Source organism: Eutrigla gurnardus, assembly GCF_963514095.1.
Source record: "Eutrigla gurnardus genome assembly, chromosome: 10".
NCBI lineage: Eukaryota > Metazoa > Chordata > Actinopteri > Perciformes > Triglidae > Eutrigla > Eutrigla gurnardus.
The window spans coordinates 8523855-8540340 of NC_139924.1; the positions used below are offsets into that span (position 1 = coordinate 8523855).

At 44.8% G+C, this 16486-nt stretch overlaps 1 protein-coding gene across 1 annotated transcript in view; it reads right to left on the reverse strand.

Annotated features, from left to right (window-relative positions):
- arhgef17 (Rho guanine nucleotide exchange factor (GEF) 17) overlaps window positions 1-14474 on the reverse strand; it is a 50831-nt gene extending 36357 nt beyond the window's left edge. Inside the window, exons 1-2 of the mRNA XM_084019151.1 lie at window positions 14174-14474; window positions 8745-14050 (exon numbers count right to left, since the gene is read on the reverse strand). Of these exons, the coding sequence (XP_083875277.1) occupies window positions 8745-13940 (5196 nt within the window). The 5' untranslated portion in view covers window positions 13941-14050; window positions 14174-14474. The remainder of the gene's footprint in view (window positions 1-8744; window positions 14051-14173) is intronic.
- Between the last annotated feature and the right edge of the window lie 2012 nt (window positions 14475-16486).

Genomic DNA, 16486 nt, shown 5'->3' on the forward strand with positions numbered 1-16486 from the left:
CAGTGTTTTCTCGGTTGATGTAAGGTCAACATATTTTCAGGCTGACTCACGGTGTTGTGAAAACTCATCTAGTTGGGACCAAATGTTTTACTTAAGTACAAAGGTTGGCAGCGGTGATGACGCCTCTCAACGCTCACCTGCGAGGGAGCGGGGTTAGGGAAACGGGTCACTCTTTTGGAGACTAAATATAGTTTGAGGGTTGGTTGCCGATTGGTATGATGCTTAATGTTAAAAAAAAGAGTAAACTTCTCCGTTTTAGTTTAAAAATAGAAAATACAATATGTTATTACTTCATTATCCTCAATAAGACAGACAAACACGTACATTGCTGGAGCCATATAGACACAATGATTATCTCAGTTAAATGAGTCACAAACAAAAGGAATAAACTGGAAACGTGCAGTGAGAACGATAGTTCTGTGAAGTATACAGTATGGAGTATTGCTCACCGATAAATTGCATTTGACGTCTGGCCAAAACGTCTGCTCTGATCACGGTATGTCTCACATTTCTATGATCTCAAAGCAGCCATTATGTCGGCTCCACCACACCAATTAGGATTTTCCTGGTAGTGTACTGCTAACCTGAAAGTACCGCACTTATTGTATTTTTTTTTCAGGCTGCTGCTGCTAATACTGTGTGTCATTTCTTTGATTATCAAAGTCATCTCATCTACCGCTGCTGCAACGAAGTTTAGAGAAACAAAGTAAACACTAAACAGTGTTCTGTTTGAGTCTTCACTCATTTCATTAGAGGCACAAATATCAAAGATACTACATGAATGTTCTACTTTGACAAAACGTATTGCATTGATTTGTAGCCTGTTTCATTTTCTCCTCCACTTATCCTGAGAATCGGTTGAAAACTGGAAACTCGTGAGGCTAAATTCCCTCAGCAAACACACAATCTGAACCATGACGGATACGTGAACTTGACGTTGCCCAGTGATGTCATCTACATACTGTGGATGATGTCATGACACCACAGAGGTGTGCAATGATGAAATCTCACATGATAGAGCTAAACATTAAAAGACTCCTCTAACCTCTGACACAGCACTAACTGTACACACATGTTTCTACTTTTATCCATTTTTTTTTATCAAAATAAGTCAACCCACCGTTTGATAACATCCATTATTTCTGTCACAACTACACTACTTCTTTCTTGAAATATATCAAGAAAAAATGTGACTCAAACAAATCAACACGACATCCCATTCAAAACCCACAGAGCGCCAACGCCACCTGCCTGGGAGGCCGCCTCGGCCTTGGATGCTTCCGTCTCTCTCCTCCAGCTGTCCTCCTCCTCTCCCTGAGCCTTAATCCGGGATCCGAGCAGCCACTCGGGAACAACGCTCCGACATCTCCAGCTTCTCCCGTTCCCATTCTGACGAGACTTTCTCAACTGGCAGCTAGAGCATGATCCGAACCGGCGGACTGATGCCATAAGACGGACACAGGAGAGGGCGAGAGGAAGACGAGGGCAGAAACAGAGAGGGGAGGAAGAAGCCGAGTGTTTCCACTGTCATGTTTCTCTGGATGACAAAAGACAAGTGAGACAACAGGACTCAACGGCCCGGTCCTCCCACAGCTAGGCCGAGGCCTAAAGCCTGTGTGAGGGTATGTGCGTGTGTCCGACCACGCTGTGAACTATGCGATGCTACGCGTCGCCCTGGTGACACAGTCGTACCATTGTGAGAGTGACCAGGGGGAGACGCAGGCAACGCGTCCACGACAATCAGTCGTGGGGAGATTATGCGCATGCACAAATCATCACTAGCATATTGCATGAATAAGGTTAATTTCATGATGTCCAAACTGCTTTATGAGTCTGTCTGTGGCAGCGTTGTGGCATTTGACCAACAACATATGCCAACCAGCTGACTGATGACATTTTCACCATAGCACGGTCACAGGAGAGTGTTCCCACCTGCGTCAAGACAGCCGCCATCATCATCACCATCATCATCACCATCATCATCATCATCTGCAGTGCCTGTTCACCCTGCTACTTTCCTCAGGCAGTCAGACCGCAAATTCCATCGTCCGGCGTAGCAAATGGGAATACAAACCAAATAGCTTTGTGCAAATTGTACAATGACAATAAATTGAACCTTGTAACCTTGCTGGGCAATGAAGTTCAAATAGTTTAACTTTGTTTAACAAGCTGACTCCTGCTTTGTCCAAAATTACTCCCCCATTCACACATTCACAGGATAATAAACGCTGTTTTCTCCAGAATGAGCAATAACTTCTGCACCATCGCTGACAGGTTGATTAAGTGTGGGGGTAAATATGGTGTTAGTTTACTCGTTAGCTTCACTGTGCACACAACAGCTTGGTTAGCCCGAGCACAGCTGTTACTGGTATCAGTTCTTGGGAATCACCTGAGACTGTGAGTTCTGTAATGAGACACAAAAACACACAAGCAGCAGCAGGTGGGCCCATGCTGGCAGAGCCACGATACAAAAGGAAAACATTTTAACTCTCCATTACTATCCATCCAAGCTGATAGGGGTTTATTCATTAGCTTCCTGACAGGCTACAAACCAATGCTGCTGTTTCAGCTCACGTTCATACCTCGATATCTTTAAAAGGGATGGTATCATATGCCATAAAAACAACCCACTTTATCTTATTAGATAAGCAATCAACTGTTCAATCTAATAAATAGAAAAACTAATAATAATCAAAGATTGACGAGTCCAAAACCAACAAAAGTCTGCATTTATTTTAAATAGAGAAAAGCAGCCAATCCTCATGTTTGAGAAGTTTGGGAACCAAAAAAAGACTAATCCTTAATCAATATCTTTGACTTTAGGATGGGTAACTATGAATCAATTGACTGATTCATCAATCATCACTCATTTCACAGTATTTGATAGCAGTGACTGTGAAAAGTAGGCAAAAGAAAACCGCAGCAGAGAGCCCTCTAAGCTGCTGGCTGGTTAGTGCAATGTGGGCCGGTGTAGGATGACTATAATGCCGCTAATTGCTATTTCTAACTTCTCGCTTTACCTTGCACAAACATAACAGTCTGGTGCTCACCAGACTATTAAATTAAATGCTGACAGGAGAAACTAATAGACTAAACCCTTGAGTTGGTATCCCTCGACTTCTTCCATGTATCTGTAATAGATTTTTTTGAGACAAGTCAATTTCTTACATTTTCGTTCCTTTTTTGAAGAAGAAGAAACCAATTAGCGCCAACTGTGATTTAGAACTCAGATGATTCCACTTAAGAGCTTGGCAGCTGACAGTGCAGCCTTGCATTAGGTGAATCATCAACAAACAGACATTTTTATGGCCACGTGGCCTGCAGATGTATAACTTGGACAGAAACCTACAAGGAAGGCAAACATGATTGAGAAATCTTGCAAAAGATATATCGTGCTGTAAATCTATGCCACACACAACAACAATCTTTAACAAACGTCCCAATTTTCAAAAAGCATGTGAAACCATTATTTGTGTCACACATACACACATGTTAGTATACAGCATTCTGCGTGTGCACAGAAAAAAAAGCTGAAAGAGCAGCTCTGCTAAAAAGTGCTGTTTCAGTGGAGGCTTTCCTTACATAAGCAAACTGCTCTGTAATTACACTGGGTGGATCCACACAGGCCGAGAAAGTTAGAAAGAGTGTGTCTGGGGGGGAGCGACTGGGACTAGAAACGAGGATAACAAAGAGGAGGACAGAAGAAGAACCCGCTGTTGGCAGGTTCAAACTGTCTTTGCACTGGCGAGCTACGAGGCCTGTCCTTAAAAGTGAAAGATTTCCAAAGCACCGCATCTGTCACAAACCAAAGACACCCAATTTTCCCACAGAGTTGTTTTCCCTCTGTGAGAAACCAGATGGAGTCGCATCACATGCTGCAATTTGTTTTCAGTGATACCACATCATCCTTTGAGTTGCGTTGACCTGCATTTTTTTAAATGCTCAAAAGCCGGGAATAAAAAACACTGATTATTCTCACACTTGTTTGGAAAGTAAAGGAATAGTTCCACATTTTTAGCTTATTTGCTCTCCTTTCCTTACCTTTTGTACAGAGCCAGGCTAACTAAATAAGTCCACCACCTCTAAAGCTCAAGAATTTGAAAAAAAAAACCCACTTTATTTCTCATTTGTTGAATCTGCACAAAATGCAAAGTGTAAAAGCAACATTTGGATGATTTATGGGGGGTACTGTACATAAGCGCCTGTAAAACCTTCATTTTTGGATTAACGCTGCGGTTACAAGATATCATGTGTAAATTGTGCAGAGCCAGGTTAGCTGTTCCTCACCATGTCCAGTCCTTATGCTAAGCTAAGCTAACCAGCTGCATATTATGCAGCATGGAGCGAAGAGAGAAAAGTGTGTTACAGGAAACAATATAGTGAACTCTGCAAAGGAGCTTTTGATTTCCGCTGGCTGCACAAATGTTAAACCAAAAACAGGCTCACACACACACACAGTTGGCTACAGTTATCCATGAAAATAACCTCAGCATCTCTAAAATTGCCCCCTGTCAAACCAGATAGGTCTATTATTAAATCAACCCCCCCAAACACACACTCTCTCACTCAACTCAGAGGAACACAAAACATTTTCCTTGTGCCTGTCCCAAAGGCAATATTGTGTGTGTGTGTGTGTGTGTGTGTGTGTGTGTGTGTGTGTGTGTGTGTGTGTGAGTGTGTGACAGAGAGAGAGAGAGAGAGAGAGAGAGAGAAGTGAGTAGAGGACAAGACGGCTGGAGGTAGGAGATGTTCTCTGCTATCTTATTAGGAACATAAAATGACAAATACATTTTCTCCCGGTAAGCGATGGATCCTTTTTAGGTGCAAGCTTTTTGCTCGTAAACTCAAAAGCGTCAGAGGCTGCCTTTGTGCCACTGAAGCCGCAGATATCGACAGTGTGGCCCCTTTGATCTTCTGATTCATCCCACCTCCTCTTTCACATCTGCCGAGTCAGGGAAACCTTCAACCAGACCAAACCACATCCTCGTGCTTTCATCTCACCTTCACCTTTACCTCGCCCAGCATCCCTCAATATTTCTGACATCACTAAATCTAGGGTGACCTTTACATGAAAAAAAAAACAGAACCTCTTACACCCACACTATATCTTTTATGGTGCAATGTGTCCTTTAACTTCTACGTTTACATCTGTGTTCAAAAGAGCAAGCCACCGGATAAACTCCTTCCTCTCCATTGATCACAAAATGAAAAAGGTTTGATGATACACTTTGATAACATAATAGAGGTCCATTAGCAGCCCTGACATTTTAACCAACAAATGCAATCACTGCCCCTGGCTGTCAAAAGCAGTTGCTGCACTGATCCCAATGTGGCGACATGGCCACGCCCCAATCAGTGATGACACAAAGTCTCTTTTCCACATCTAATGGAAAGAGCCCTGATTGAGATGTGGTCGGAAGTGGAATGCTGGAGCTTGTCTGGCCATTTTGGCTGCTGCAGTTTAACTGTGATTGCCTGAAAACATCCATATTCTACAAAAAAAGGCTGTTTTAGCCCCTCAATAAGTATTTAAACCTATAAGCCAAGAGCAAATCAGCTTACAGCTTCAGTATCTCTGTGTTTACTGCTCTTGCCCAGCACAGCTACATCTGGGGAGGAGTGGGGATTACAACAGGGGAGTGAAAGAAAAAAAAAAGACCCGATAGAAGGAAAGTATTTGATTCCGTGTGGGTGGCCTGATAAAACAAAGTCAGTCATAAATCTGAAGCTATAAACACTGAGCTTTTAGACGTAATCCATGCAGAGCGGAGCACAAACCAACCTGTCCGTCTCCTTTCTTTCCATTTCTCGCTCTTTCCCCCCCATTAGCACTCCAGCTAGCATCCTCTCACAACCTACTGGCCTCATCTATAGGAGGAACGATAAATCACTGACTCGCGTCCGACAGAAGAAAGAAAGCGATGAGTAGAAATCTGCCATTTCTTCATTTCGAGGATATGAAAAAAGCACATACAAAGACATATTGCTGAATGATCTTAATATGGTTTACTGATTTAAACGTTGCTGTTGCATAACTGTTGCTCATTTTATTGTCTACTGCTGGCTTTTGTTTGGCTTATTTTGTTTTAAAAGGGCATGGTTTTAAAGAAATATTTAATGTTAACCATGTCCTCTAATGACACGAACATCCTAGCGACTCCTTGGGAGGCTTCAGCTGTTTTAAAGAGGCCGTTATGCAACAAGAGGAGAAGGAAAGATGGGCCACATTCCTGCTTCCTGCTAAAGTGAAAACTACACAAACAGAAACACACACTCATTCAAGAGGAATCATAATCCATCAAGTGAAAGAAAAACCAGTGTGTGTTGCATATTTGACTTTCACAACTGTGGTTACCTATTTAACATATGTGGTGGACTAAATGTGGGCAAAACAGAGGACGAAAAGATGAGTAAAGTCAGTGGTTTTATGTTCCAGTTGGGGTTGACAACACCGTATTATCAACAATGTCTCTCCATGCACTAATATTATGAAACCAAACTCTCATAAACAGATGTCTTACATCAGAGTTTGTATTAATGTGAAGAAGCACATCAAACATTTGAGAACACAACTTGAAAAGTTTTAGGATTTTCTTCTTCTAAAAAAAGGTTCATGTAAGAACATTATGGTTTTGAATACTTTGGTAAATAATATTTGAGGATATCCAGATTTTGTGGATATGACCCATCTCTGTTTCAACTAAAAGGTCTACTGTCGGCTCCCATTACCTTTTATTCCCTCAACCCCCCCTCCCTCCTCCAAAGTTTCATTCTTCAGCTCTCTCTCTCAGTTCTATTTTGATCCTGTTACTTTCTTTTTTAGCCAGAAAGCATTTCCTTCCACCTCTCTTCTTTTTTTTGTCTCTCTCTCTCTCTCTGTACCTGACATTTGTCTCGGAGGCCTGCCTCACACCAAGACAAACGTTATGACCTCACTTCGCTGCAATGTTCCCGAGACACAAGCGGAGACAGCAAAGAGCAGAATAAGAAAACATGTATGAGGAGAATTTATATTAGAAAAGGTACATTTCCACAGGGTATGAGCTAAAAATGTGACATGCTGACAGTATTTAAGACTACAGACGTGGACCCAACATCTGGACTGATAACAAAAGAGGAAAAAAGTAAGAAAGGCACAAAGGAACGGTGAAGAAAGGTAAATCAAAAACACAGATAATGATCAAATTAATGAGAGATTTTGATATCAGAATGGGTGAAGCCAATCCAGTCTCCACAAAAGGAAAAAAACTCTCACTCTGTGTTCTATTTTAGCTCGGCACAGTTATTACATCCGGTCAGAATCACACACAAACACAGTCACTATGCACCAGGACTGCAGCGCAGCGCTCTAAACACACTGGCAAAACTCTGGTCTCCAAGCCATTGATATATTCCAGACAAACAACACACACACACACACACACAAGAGGAAAGCAGTTCATAATACACACACACACACACACACACACACACGCGCCTGCCGGTAATTCTGGACATCATCAAACACTTCAGTAACCACAACAACTTCCCATTTCCCTCAATCCATTTCCTGCCTGGTGAGGTCCCTCGCCAGCTACTGCTACTGTCTCTACGGCAACTAAGAAGGACAATGGGCCGGGGTAATACAATCAAAACCTAATGAACACCGGGGCAATAGCTGGAAATAATATCAATGGGCAGCAAAGCAGCTTTGTGAGAAAATGTCAAAGTCAAGGAGCAACAGGCATACAAAAATGTTTTTCTTTTTCACAAATGAAAACAACACGGTCCACATTACTGAAACATTCACCGGGACAAATCACAAGTAACTACAGGCAGAGGGCTGCAAAATAGACACTGCAACAAAAATGAAATAAATGAAAAAATGTGATGTACTGAAAGCAAAGAACTGGATGATGAGTCTGCATTTTTACCTGTATTTAGGTTTTTTTCAATCAGTTGAGGTTTATTGTACAAAGTAAGTTTAAAACCACAATTAATTTATTGTTCTGAATAATCATAATGTTATTGATTTAGCGTCAGCCTTAACAGTTAACCTGCATTGCTATGATAGAACAAGCCATAAGTCTGCCAATGTTTAGACACTACTGAGTAAATGCAGCATCGCAGACACACCCACACACACTGTGTTTGGGCGAACTGTTTATTATACTCTCTCTCTGTGACTATGATTCTGGCACAGAGACAATCAATATTGGATGAAACAAATAAATGAAAACACACACACACACACAGCAGGCCCTGGTGCACTCCTTAATGCCCTTTGTCTGAGATTTGTTTAATCAAACTAATAACATCCTCTGATGTTTGTTTAACACTGCTCAGCCTTTAATGGCTCCTGTATTGTAGTACTGCTCCCAAATGCACTCTGAAATTTACCATATGGGCCCCGATTCACAACACTTCATAAAAAGCACAGGCACACACATGCACTTTGAGGTGTCGACCATAAGAACAAGCCAACTGTACAGCACAAAATGATGGGCTGTTGTAACTGGCGTAACTTCAAATCCAATCCATCTTCCATTATTACACTTAAATCCACCATATTTGAGACATCTGAAAAGGCCAACTACAAATCACTTACACCCCCTTTCTCTCTCAATAAAAAAACAAATTGAAACCATTAATCATCCAAACTCAAAGACAGCATGTAACGAGAGAACATTGAGCGTGCCAGCCTCGCAATTGTACAAACACACGCACACTGCATTGAAAATGTTTAAAAAAAAATGTGGACTCACCACTCTGGGCTTGGTCCTCTGTGGGGTAGCCGTGGATGCTGTATCCTCTGTGCTCTTCTTCTGTGATCCAGCTTCTGTAATTCCACTGGTGCCGGTCTCGCTGGGCCCCTCTGAAGTCGACACTGAGCCTTCTGCTCCATCCCTGGCTGTTGGAAGAGACCCTGGGCCCTCAGCAGTGCTCAGTTCCAGAATATATTTCTGGGTCACATCCTCCAGTGATGGGGCCTCATCTCCTGGAGGTTTACTTGAGGCTGGAGGCTCTGCAGTGGCAAGACAGTCCATTTCCTTCAGTGGCTGCAGTTGTGGAGGTGGGGAGATGGGGATGAAGGTGGCAGGTTCGCTGGTATGGCGAACATGCTTGGGTCTCATTTTGGGTTTGGACTGCAGTGGGGGAAGGGGAGGGGTGAGGTTTGTTTGATCGTCTTGCTCCTCTGAACCCAGTTCTGAGGGCTCAAACGGGTCCTCATGGGGGAAAAACTGAGCCAGCCTGTTTGGACGCTTTCTGGCGGGCCGACGAACCATTCTAGGTGACAGAACCTCAGCAAGCTTGAGGTTAAAGTTAAACTTCTGCACCTCTGTCTCTTCTTCACCTTGGTCTATTACATCATAATCTTCATCATCATGGTTATCAGAATTGGGGGAGCATTCTGACCGGGAGCGAGCTTTGAGGTTTTTAATGGTTGGCTGTGTCGGCAAAGCTTGTTTAGATTTCACTTCTGGCTCCCATAGTTCTTCTCTCTGCTCACTCAGAATTGGCTCACTGCTGGAAGGTGGGATCTGACCAGGTTGATCCAACTCACTGATTGGCTGAGTGCCGCCGGTCTGACCTTTGAATTGAGGGTCATTCTGGGAGAGTAATGGGGCATCACTGCGGCGACTGGGATCACTGAATGACTTCTTCTTGGGAGCTTTGCCATTGCCATGGTCATCCGTCATCAGTCTGTCCATTGCACCGGGCTCAGCTACAATGCTCCTGATCACCCCGCTGTAGTCCCGAACGGCATCATCCCGGAGCCCGCCATCACTGTAAACTGACAAGTCGCTGGCCGCACTGCCCTTGTATTCTGACATGGTGGCCACACTGGAGGCATCTGGAGCACCTCCCCCTTTGACAGAAAGGGATCCTAGCAGGTTGCTGTCTACGGAGGAAAAATTGGTATTTCCTTCTTCTGCTACAGAACAGTGCCGCTGAGGCATGGGGTCACTGAGAGAGCGGTAGACTGTGGACTCCCCATTTCCAACGGCTGCTATTGTTGAATCTGCATTACTGCCATTGCTGGAATCGGAGCCCGTGTTATTACCAGAAGGGGAGAACTTGCGTCTTCGACGGATAGAACTTGGTGTTGCAGGGGCTTCAAGTCCTCCTCCTCCTCCTGCGGTGCCAGCTGACCTCTGCGACACAGCACTGTTGGTGTTGATCTCCTCACCGGCAGTGCTGCTCGGCTCCATGTTGATACTGTCACTTTCAGCCATACACACAGGATGAGGCAAGGAGGGAGGTATGCTGACTTCATTCAGACGATATGTACAATTCACGCTGTTCGCCGCCATCTCCTCTCTCTCCTGCTTAAAACCCTCTGCCTTATGGAGAGCGGACTGCTTCCATACGGTGACAGGCTGCCCTAGCACGTCCTTAGCAATTCGCGACCCCAAATTAACCCCTGCTGAACACAGGAATGACCTTTCAGAGGGGTCACTGGGGCCCGTCTCCGGCTCTGTTACAATCCCTTCATCTGTTAAACTAGACTCATGGCCTGAAAGTTCATCCACAGAGCGGTCGTAGAACATGCTCTCCTCCGAGTCACCCTTCAGTAAGGCTCCCTCCGTCTCTCTGCTCTGTCTCTTTGCCTTCTCTCTGTGCTCTGTGCCCCTGCTGTTCAGCTTTTCCAACTGCACACTTTGTCCATCCCTCTCACTCCTCTCCCTCTCCCTGTTCTCTCTCTCGCTCTCATGTTTATCCCTGTCTTTTGTGTTCTTAAACTCAGCCTCTTGATCTGTCCTTGCCTGATCGTTAACAGTCACTCCAGCTTTCTCCTTCTCATTTGTTTTCTTGACCTGGAAATATTCATCCTCCAAATCATCGTCAGTTTTCCTGACAAATACATCATCATCTTCTCTGGTACTCATCTGGCAGATATCTCGAATGACCTGCCTCGCTTCCTGCACGTACCTCTCCTGCAATGGAGTTGGCATTCTTTCCTCATCATCAAATCCATAATCCTTCATTCTTTGTCCTCTCCCAACCCTAAAATCACCCCCATCACTTTCTACTTCCCTATCTGGCACAGACACCCTCCCTCTATCCCCCTCTCCATCCAAGTCAAGCTGCTGCTCAGAGGAGCTCCTCTTTGTGGCGCCACCAGTCAAGTAACACCTCACTGCTGTTGTGGGTTTGTCTGAATAAGTGAAGGATTTTGCACGCCGCAGGGTGGCAGTGAGGTCTTTCAGTGACGGCCGACGACCAGAAGGTAGCAGGGTACCACCTTGACTCCGTGAGCCCATCCTGTACACCGCCGACCCCTCCGCAACCCCGGATTTGTCTCCACTTGTTTTCCGCACCTTGAGTTCTGACAGGTCAGATTTCAGAAAGCTTAAGAGGGACATAGTTTCTGAGGTGATATCAGGGTTGGACATGGATATTTTGTTTTTATCATTATCATCCACCCCATCCCCACCTGTTGGCCTCGTTAATGCTATTGTCTCACCACCCCTAACCCCTGAAGATACCCCGTCTTCTCTGGAAAGTACAGTAGATAGGGGGGTGACTGTGGGCAGAGTAGCTGGGCGCACACGCACAGGGTTACGAGAGAAGTTGTCCCCGTGGCCAAAGCTTGGGGAACGGTACATGGTAAAATTCCCATGGTAAGTTTTACTCAGCATGGACAAGGATGCAGTTCTGCTAGTGTTGCCTCCTGCTCCGCCTGTATAAAAGAACGCATTTCCTGCACGGTTGGCGCCGCCAACCTGGTCCTCCTCCTTCAGTGTCTCAGTGCTGGAGTATCGGCTGCTGCAACGTGAATCACCAGGACTGGAAACAAAGGGGGGGATATTGACCTTTGACACTCGGGATACACCAGGAAGTGTCGTGGATGTGGCATGTGATGAGATGCGCTCCCATTGCTGCACCCTGGCTCTGTTACTGTGAATGCTGGGTTCTCTTGCAGAGTGGCTCCGAGATACAGTTCCCGCAAAGTCTCCTCCTGCGTTTTGCTGGTGGTCCCTCTCTAAGTGCTCCATTGTCAAGGCCTTGTCACTGTCGCTGTCTTCTGATTCGCCATCATGATCATCATAATCATCACGGCCTGTTGCAAGAGCAGCTCCACTGACCTTCTTCTTCTTTCTCAGCGAGCGACGGCGCACTGCCTCTCGACTATGGGGGCCTAAAGAACCAGGGCTGTCCTCCTCACTGCCTGAAGACCTGCCAATGCCCTTAGCACCCCACCAACCATTTTTACTACGGGATAAATAGCTAACTCCTCGCTCAGTGGTGCCCCTTTCTCCTGCTCTGTGGGAGATGGAAGGAGCAGGGCCAGAAGGAACACTCCAACCACCACCTCCTCTTCTTCTTCTGGTGTGCACCTCCTCTTCGTCTCCAGAGCTAAACCTCCAGCGGGAGCTGAGGGGAGAGACAACTCTTTCTGGGGCTCTTAACCTGGTGGAGGGAGCTACAGTAGAGGAGGAGGTAATGGCTTTATCTGGAGCTGGAGCAGAGGAGGGGGAGGAGGAGGTGGGGGCTGGCTCTCTAGAGGAGCTATGTGAGGAATGTAAACTATCCCTGGGCAGCCCGACCCCCTGTCTATCCCTTCTCTCCCTCACTGTCGGCTGCTGAAGAGAGGAGGAGCAGGAGGAGGTGTCCAAGCTCTCCGGTCGACTCCAAGACGAAGTAGCAGGGGGTTGAAGGTCAGGGCTGGGTTCAGATGTCAACCCCGTCGTCCTGTGGGTCTTGTGGGCAGCCTCTGCTTCAGTGCGGGGGCTATGAGACCTGTATGGGGATGGGTTAATCCTCTGGTAGGGACCTCCCCCAGTGCAAATACGGCTGCTACCGCTGCCGCTTTGAAAAGTGTTTATGCCAGAAACTTTGTCGTTATTAGAACTTTGCGTCTCCAAGTCTGGCTCCTCATCATTTGAGTGATGCTGGTCGTCGGTTTTGGAATAAAAGTCCATCCCGGGACAAAAGGTCTCTGGAGCAGCGGTGCTTTCTCTGCTTTGTGCTCCAACTATGTATTTGTCATGCAAAGACAGGCTACTGGCTTCGTTCGTGGAGCTGCAAGGCGAGAGGAGAGCACTTTCACTGGGGCTGAGCTCATGTAGATGTCCTCTGCCAGCCGCTTTTAAATTCTCGAAAGAGTCAGTCTTGTGCTGCTGCGTAGCTTGGCCTTGTCTCTCATCAAAAAGCTGTCTGATTTTGGTGACACTGGGCCACTTGTCGGGGTGCAGAGGAATAAATTCACCTTGGTGTGTGGAGATATAACTCCTGTGGTATTTACAGGGTGGGGGAACCCCTCGAATAGTAACATCCGCTTCCTCATCTGTAGTCACAGTCGTTCTGGGCTCAGAGGAACATGCATTGATGTGTGAATAATCTCTCTTACCGGAGTCGCTGTCGGTTGATAAACTCGTAAAAACACGCTTCTGGCTTTTCCGTTTTTCCGAGCCCGACGCGGAGTCAGTTTCGGAGTGGCACTTTTGCACTTTACTGTCTGTCAGTGACTCCGCAGCAGTAGTGTCGCTATCCTGGAAATATCCACCGCCGCTGTCCTCGTGAAAAGTGTTTTTAGACGGAGACCCGTCTCTCCTGGAGCCCCTAGCCCGGGGAAGAGTGCTGCTGCCCCGCGTCGCCGCTGCGCCGTCTCCCGGCGAAGCTCTGTGCGTCCCGGAGCTAAACTTCTCAGTGAGTTGTCGGATGGATGGAGAAATAGAGGAGAGAGGAGTAGAGCAGGCTCTCTTTGGGTCTGCGGTCGGGAGGCCGGCGGTGGCGGTGGCAGAGATTTTGGAAACTTTTCTTGACACACTGACATTATGCGTCGCCAAGGGCTGCTCCGCTTTGTTGGGCTCCGGGGGAAGGGCGACGCAAGCTGCCTCCAAATGCTCTGGTTTGTGTTGTTGGTCTTCGCTCTTGTTGGCGCTCCAGGAGCCCAACTTTTTGAAAGAGACGCTGCGATACACGGCTGCTTTCTTTCTCTCTCTTTCTGCCATTGTTCATGTCTTTCCTTTTGTTCAGATTTCACAGGCGCACGTTTGAACTCCACGGATGATGCAGATCCGAGCACCTTTTGGAGTTGTGGTCCATTTTTACCCCACGCAGCCTAACGGCACACACAAAAAAAACAACACAAAAATCACTATTTTTAAACGAGCTTAAACAAGTCACAAAGCAAGCAATACACATTCAAGTAAATAACTAGGTGAGTTGTCTTTAATCAACTTACATGTTGTCGATTCCTGAAACCGCATCGATGCTAAGGAGGAAAATCGCTGCAACTTCTTTTTTTTTTTGTGGGGGCCAAAACTTTCCCAACCTGTTCACAAACACAACTTTTCCTTTGCTTCCTATTTCCCAACTTTAGGCCATCGTCGGGTTTTACGCTCGCAAGGGCCCGAAGCATCACCCGACGCTAATCCACCCCCCAAAAACTGTTTGTGGATTCCTTTTTTTTTTTTTTTTGGCAAGATTTTTGGTTTTCCGTGACTTGTGTTGTTTTTTGCATGTTAATGCCTGAGATAGGGCAGAGGGGTGGGCGGGGCTATGGGGTGTAGGGGCTGTCATAGCCCCCTCGGGGATTGAGAGGAAAAGCTTTTTTTTCTTCTTCTTCTTTGATAGAAGGCAGATACAGCGGACAAACTAGATGTAATTATAGCTCTTTCCCTTGCGAACAAGACAGAAGCGCTGTCAGGAGTTTCTAAACACCCCCAGGAACATGCTACTATAAAGATGAATGTCCAAGAGCATAAAGACAGCATTTCTGCTTTGAGAGGTGAAGGTGTGATGCACTTTGAATCACATTCAGCACATTAGCTCAGCACCACAGTGTGTTATGATGCTGTTGGAATTAGTGTCAAAAAGTGTTTTCACTCATGCACAATGACTCTTGTTGTGGTGGCTGTCTGGTGGTTAACAGGTCCCTTTGTTCTGCTGACTGCAGCGCCCCCCACAGGCTGACCTGTTAAATGTCAGGTCACTGCTTGTAGAGCATGGGCTTAACCCCAACCCCCTTCACAATTTTAACCAATTAACCACACATAACAACATCAAGTATTTATATTTATAATATTGGTATATATAAAGTGTCGACTGTTTATTTAGTTTGGATTTGGATCCCAAAATCTGCACCAGATATGCGGTCATGTGAAGTTGTGTTAATCTATAAAACGTGTTAAGAAAAGCTTGGTTGCAGACCAGGGAAATATAGACAATTATATATTTGTTAGAAAAGCACTTTTGTCTGAATGAAGTAGGCATTAGTGATAGGTTGCATTCATTTTATTTTAATGGTTGTTTTCAGTTACATTATGACAACATCCAAAACATTTACACAAGCAACTTAAAGGGGTTGCATGGTAAGAAAAGTAGACCAAAATATATAAAACATGTTTTAAATCCATTTACATAATTATATTCATGTAACAAAATAAAATTCCATTCCTGACACTTCTCTGTGGTACAAAAATTTAAATTCTTCTCAATAATACTGATTGACTCACATATGTTAGCACAGTGTATAGACATCCGAATCTCTCTAAACTGATCACACAAACACACATTTCCGACAAATGTGGGGAAAATAATAAGACATAACAAATATTCAACCTAAACTTAACAAAACAACATAAGCGACAAGAGCGACGCATTCACTTTTTGGAATGCAGGAGATACAACATACAGTAAAAACTACATTAATGAATATGCTCACTGTACATTAAGACATTCGTTTCAAGCACATGACCTCATATTGTGGTCCTTGCATTTTAAATGCATTCAAATTACATGTTCACACTATACTAATCAATACAACATGACTTCCCTCATGGGTGCAAAACTCAGTATAGAAGTGAATATTGAAACAAGCGTTTAGGTAGTAAAGCTGTCAAAAGTTTGTCTGTAATAGTTGCTTAGGAGCCATTTAAAGGTTGTTTGCAAATCAAATGTACTTAAAAATCACATTGGCCTTTTGACTATATATTCATATTTCAGTGTGCCTCTGAAGGACAATGTGCAAAAGTAATCTGAAACTACAGATTACCAAACCATAAACTCAGTAACTCAGTTAGAGTTAGTGCTTTGAAAACAATACTAAGTACTAAACGATTCTAGAGTTACCTCTATAAAAGTCTATTTCCCTATCATTCATTCTTTATTCTATCATCAATGTAACACCAAACTTCTATCAGCAGAGGTGAATCCTTGGAACAGAAATCCTCGTTTCATGGGAACGGTTCACACACTAACAGGAAGTCGAAAATTGCAGGGCTGAGCCTTAATTTAGACCCTGCCCTAACAGCCATAAATTGCATTTTTCCTTCCCTCTAAGCGTCTAATGCATCTGATAGCAACTCTTAAATGTATTAACATTGGCTCATACGTTTAAATGGATTTCCTTAGCAGTAGCTGCGATCTTATCCTTACTGGAAAGCATCTTTATAACCAAGCCATTTTTAGAAAGAACGGTGGCTGCATCGAGGTTCCAGCAGTGGCATGCACTCACCATCCAGTGGTGAAAACGTGCAACAACAAGTCTTATGAC